This window comes from Cryptomeria japonica, chromosome 1 (genome assembly GCF_030272615.1).
Source record: "Cryptomeria japonica chromosome 1, Sugi_1.0, whole genome shotgun sequence".
NCBI classification, from domain to species: Eukaryota; Viridiplantae; Streptophyta; class Pinopsida; order Cupressales; family Cupressaceae; genus Cryptomeria; species Cryptomeria japonica.
Genome location: NC_081405.1, coordinates 209962242 through 209967917, shown reverse-complemented (window position 1 = coordinate 209967917; position 5676 = coordinate 209962242). Strand labels below are relative to the sequence as shown.

The 5676-nt window shown below is 31.8% G+C and overlaps 1 protein-coding gene across 1 annotated transcript; it reads left to right on the top strand.

Moving 5' to 3' along the window:
- Positions 1 to 4198: 4198 nt before the first annotated feature.
- Positions 4199 to 5178, top strand: LOC131056719 (uncharacterized). The gene is made up of 2 exons (XM_057990977.2): positions 4199 to 4364; positions 4502 to 5178. The coding sequence occupies exons 1-2, from the start codon at positions 4199 to 4201 to the stop codon at positions 5176 to 5178; spliced, it is 843 nt and encodes a 280-aa protein (XP_057846960.2).
- Positions 5179 to 5676: the final 498 nt, after the last annotated feature.

The following is a 5676-nucleotide window of genomic DNA, read 5'->3' as shown; positions in this document are numbered from 1 at the left end:
AAAGCATGATTTGTGATGAGAATGATGAGCAGCTCTTCAAAAGAACCTCTATGACCGACCTTTCATCCCTTAAAAGCATGATTTGTGATGAGAATGATGAGCAGCTCTTCAAAAGAACCTCTATGACCGACCTTTCCTAGAATAAAATAGAATAGAAAATTTTGAATTGTTTTAAAAAAAAGGGATTTTTTGATTTGTGATTGTGACAGTAGTATCTATTTGTTTTATATTTTTTATTTATTATATAGATGGTAGAAATTGGTTTACAATAAATGATGATAAAAAAGATGTGTTAAATTTAATTTATAGAAATGGGATATATAACAAAACAAAAACAAAAAAAAGAGTAAAATGAAAGAAAGACAAAATTTAATTCATCAATCCATATTTTTCATTCATTTTGATTTGATTTCAAGTGCATCTTTTTAATGGAGGTCTTAGATGTTTCTAGACTTCATCACATGTAGAAATGTGTTGGAGGTATCTGGAAGAAACTTCTAGAATTTTTATACCCTCCACAGTATTTTTAATATCATTTAGTATTTCAAGAGACAAATGGAACATATTTTTGGGCAAATCAACATATTTTTATACCCTCCACAGTTTTTTAAATATCATTTAGTATTTCAAAACCTTTTTGTTGCAACCTTAAATTTAAACGCAACCTAAACACACAACCTAAAAAAAAAACCCACAAAATTGATGCATGTTCATCATTTGTATATGTAATATCAAGATTCTATACTATTTTACAACAGAAACTCCCGTAAATAATTCAGACTTTTAATATATAAATATTTGTGTTTATTATTATTTTATATAATTTTATAATTTCAAAATAGATGGCAGGCAAGGGGGTTTTGGGTGAGATATATTCATACCATTTTACCTTATCATAAAATTGCTTAGAAACATCTAATGGGAATGGTCAGTTTAACTGTAATCTTTTTCTTCATGAAATATTTCTTTGAATTGAAATGGAGGCTAAAATACCATGCCGGATTGTTCGCTATGCATTATCACCCTTACCCAAAAGTGTTGTCAGCAACCTGATAATAGCTTTGCGTGCTGCTCTGGCTGCATATCACCATAAACATTACAATTGTAGCCAATCATTTTTCTTTCTTTTCTAGGATCTGGTTTTATTTAGAGAATAAGAGAGTGAGAAGATATCACTGAGGGGTCTTTTGAGAGGGACTTAAGTTCTATTTTAGCAAAATAACAAAAAAATCTAGCAAATGGAGAAAATATTGAGAATATTTATACTTATCACAAGATTTATGTCAAAGTGTATGGCTCCATAAGCAATCTAAATTAATCCATTGGCAAACATGGGTAAAGAGGCATGTATTTCACACTCTTCTCTCGAATAACCTTTCTCTGAAGAAAAATTACAGAATTATTTATCAATGCCGATGTATTATCAATAAGGCTAATTTTCGCCATTGGAAAGGTAAAAAAATGCCGCTTACCATGATGGACAATGGAGACGCATACATAAACACATTAAATATAATGCAAATGGTCCCTATGGTTGTGTATTGCTTTTTGTGAACATGAAATTTCAAAAGTGTTGAAAGTGTAACAGCCGCAAAGAATGAAGATATCAGAAAGATTAGCCCCAGCATCTTCAACTGCAATACAAACAAACAGAATATGAATCATCCACTTTACATATAACTGGCATTCACTATCTTGTGGAAACTCAAAAGAAACCCTACAAAATAAGAGATATAATGCTGCTTCTCGAAACGAGATACAAAGAAGGAGGAATGGTATCGAGAAAAATGGAACTTCAATGAAAACGGTGTGATACAAAACAAGCTAAAAATCAATATGAAGAAGCTTAAGGTGAGATTAAATACTCATATCTTCCACGGAGTATGCTTCCGAAAAACCTGGCTATAAGAGCCAAAAGAATATTAGCCAATCATTTACAAGTAAAATAATTTTTGTAAATTATAAAGTTAAACAATATGCATCTATATTATATATAAAATTAAAAAAAATTAAAGAAAAGAAAATATTTGATTTTCATTGGTCTAAATAATTTTATTTAATAACTATTTAAACATGACAAATGAATTTTCATTACAATAGTATTACCTAAAGGCAAGCATTAATAAAGACAAATATATGAGAAAGAAACAATATTAGAAAAGTTAAAAGAAAATAAGAAAGTAAAAAAACTAAAAAAAAAAATAATGAATAATAAGAAAAAGCAAAAATCTCTTAGTAGAAACATCAATAAAAAGTAAATATATGGGTATATATATATATATTAGAATACAAAAATATAAAAAATACTAACAATGTTTCTCTATGGTTTGTCTTGTGATGGATGTTAATACCCTGTTTCCAAAGCTCTTGTTTTGGCTCAGGCTGAGAGGATGCTGGCACAACGCGCGGGAAAACTCTGAACTTGAAATTAACAGAACGGAAACGGATGTTGGCGACCATAACTGGCCCACACTTGCCAAACAAGCAGTCAAAGCATCTTAGGGTTAAGCTTTATTTATAGAAAGTTTAGGTATTTTCGTTTGCGATGATTTCTTAGCAGTTTTGCATTTGACAGTTTCCTGCTCTTCTCGCCTGCAATATGTTCTCAACGAGGCACACGAAATGCAAATATCATATCTATTATTATTGATATTTTCCATGTTCGAACCTCAAAGTACGTGACATTAATATGCTATATATTCTCCATGCTTAAATGTCAATTGTATTCTACTCCATGGCTGTATTGATACAAATACATCCAGTAATGGATATCATCTTATGGTTTATCCAATGTTATGTTTTTACAAATATTTGTAATTTGATGTTATATTCATGTGTCAAAAATCAACATGAACATATTTATACATCTAGAATCATTGATTATCACAAGGAACATCACCATGAATGCTCACAAATGGATCACATTAAAATCAATATGGAATTCATTAGCATGGTGGAACTTGTTTCATATGGAAGTATTTTTAATAGAGGTCAAGTTGTTGGCTATAGAGTGAGGTTACAATTATGAATTAGATTTGGAAACCTTATTTGATAGAGAGTGATAAGGATTACTATGATTTCTATTCGCATATAAGACTATTTGTAGAATTGTTAATTATTTGAAAGATAAATTTCATTATCCTTAACAAATATAAACTATTATTTCATTACAATGCTAGAAAATCTATTCTTTTATTTATTATTACTTATATCATAACTATACTTTTTCTTTGACATTGCTTGATCCATTATTTTTTATCTATTTAAAATCTACACATATCTATACTTAGAACCATTTGTATTTTTTTATATAGCAAATTATCCAAATGAATCATATTTGTCATTATTATTTTGATAGAGAAAATAAAATTATTCAACTTTACTTACTTTTTTCATCTATAATTTAAAAAAAAAAAATTATATTTAATTTTCAATTTTAAAAAAAATAAAATTATTATCCTATATTTTTCTAACTTTTCCATTTAGTTCCTATCCTCTAGGCCACACCACTAATCCTTTACCTAGTTTTAAGAGTTTTAAGGATTTTGTAAGATTTAATGCAAATTGTACTTAATATTTATTACCATTATATAAATCTAGTTTACATACACTTTAATATATTTTCCAATAATTACCATTATATAAATTTTTCTATACATGATTACTTATGCATTTACAATAATGATTATATGGAGGATCATAATGATAGTATATCACTTCCTTTACATAATGAGGATATGGCTCTTTTGAATGATTATTATAATATTTTTCTAGATGTTTAATTAACTAGCTTTTGTGTATGAAGCAAGCATCAATAATTATATATATAGAGGAGTTAAAAAAAATTGAATTTAATAATGTTATATTATTTAAGTAGAATGATAACTAGCATATGAATATTTTAAAAAATTGAAGTAAAGTATGTCTAGAGATATCAAATTTGAATTTTTTTAATATTTATAAATAATAGTAAAAAGTTGATTGTAATGAGATTGATTTGAAATGATTCAATACATTAAAATTAATGATAATGCTAATTCATCCCTAACTCTAATCCTATCTTTAATTCCAATTCTAATCCTAACCTAAACACTAATTTAACATTAAATCTAATAACATAAAAAAGAGGGAGTGATGCGGGAGTGGGAGAAGGGAGCGACTTTGAATTTGAAATTAGGATAGGGTGAGAAACCCTGCAATGGACAGGCGAACCAGGGGGAGGGCGGAAAGGATGGATACTGAGACTGCCCTGATTCCTTTGAGTCGAATGGAAAGGACCCAGTGGATGGGGGCCCAGAAGCTGGCGACAAGCCTCTCGATCCTGATGGGGGGAATGAAGAATCACATGCTAGAGACAGCCCAAGGTAGGGACATGTTTGAAGAGATAACAGTCAGTCGTGGATGTCTCTATTCGGTGTCAAATTGAGTGGAAAGTCCTCACTCCCCCCAGTTCGTAATATCTCAGAACCAGAAAAGGGTAGATTTGCTATTGTATTTCTAGACTCAGTGGTTGAGCATAACATTAGCCTTATGGCAATGACTCTGGTTGGAAAATTTTTGGGCCCGAGGTCAAATATTGATGTTGTCAAGGTGTTTGCTAAATGTAAATGGGCGCTTAAAGGTCAAGTGGAGATCACTGCTATGTCCAAAGGTGCACTGTCGATGGCCTTTTCATGTGAGGAAGACATGTCGATGGTGCTTTGTGATGCTCCTTGGTTGATTGTAAAATCTACGCTTGCACTACAAAAGTGGTCGCCTATGATGGCCTTAAATGAATCCTTTTTTGTACAAGTTTCTGTTTGGGTCAAATTGTCGGGCCTTCCTCTAGAGTTATGGGTTGAAGATGTTTTTAAAGGAATCGCTAGTTCCTTTGGGGAACTCTTATCTATGGATCCTATCACAACAGCTAGAAGAAGACTTACCTTTGCAAGGATTTGTGTGGGAGTTATGCAAGGCATGGACATGCCCTTATCTATCAAGATTAACTCCAGATTGGGGAAGTGGATCCAACCTATGGAATATGAAAGTGTCCCTTTTGCATGTTTTCACTACAAAAAATCAGGGCATACTGCTAGAAAATGCCCACTACAGGTCGTCAAAGAGAACGAGAAGAAAGATAAGACAACACAATGGAGAGCCAAAAAACCTGCTAAGCAACAAGAGATTGTTGAAAAATAAAAAATGATAGAAGAAGCCCAGAGTGTTATCATCCCTGACACCTTTTTAGCAATAGGGGAACATTAACATGGAAAACCCAGAAAACTAGATGGTTGAAGAAGGGAAAGAGGATCAAACAGGCAAATACGAGAGAGAATGACAAAACAACAATCGGGAGGAACAACGAAGTGACAACCCGGAAGATGGAGAAATACAGGTGTTGTTGTAGACCAAGGAGGAAGCGGATTCAAATTGCATTATGGAAAACACTAACATAGATGGCTCTAGATCCTACTATGAGGAAGCCCAAAGGTGTTTGATCCTTGGAGGGATCTCATTGTCAGAATCACAACAATCAGTGGATATGGTGAAATCTGCCTTCCAGCAGTCCCCAACAATCTCATTGCTTAATATAAGTGCTAAGTGGGTTGAGGATGATGATGTCAAGCAGAAGAAAATCACCCAGAACATCCAAGAGGAAGATATCCAAAATAACGAAGTTGCGAAATGAAATAAAGT

Coding starts and splice junctions, on each gene's coding strand:
- LOC131056719 (XM_057990977.2), top strand. CDS start 4,199: ATGGACAGGCGAACCAGGGGGAGGGCGGAAAGGATGGATACTGAGACT. Junction 4,365..4,501: donor CATGCTAGAGACAGCCCAAG/GTAGGGACATGT, acceptor TTGTATTTCTAG/ACTCAGTGGTTGAGCATAAC.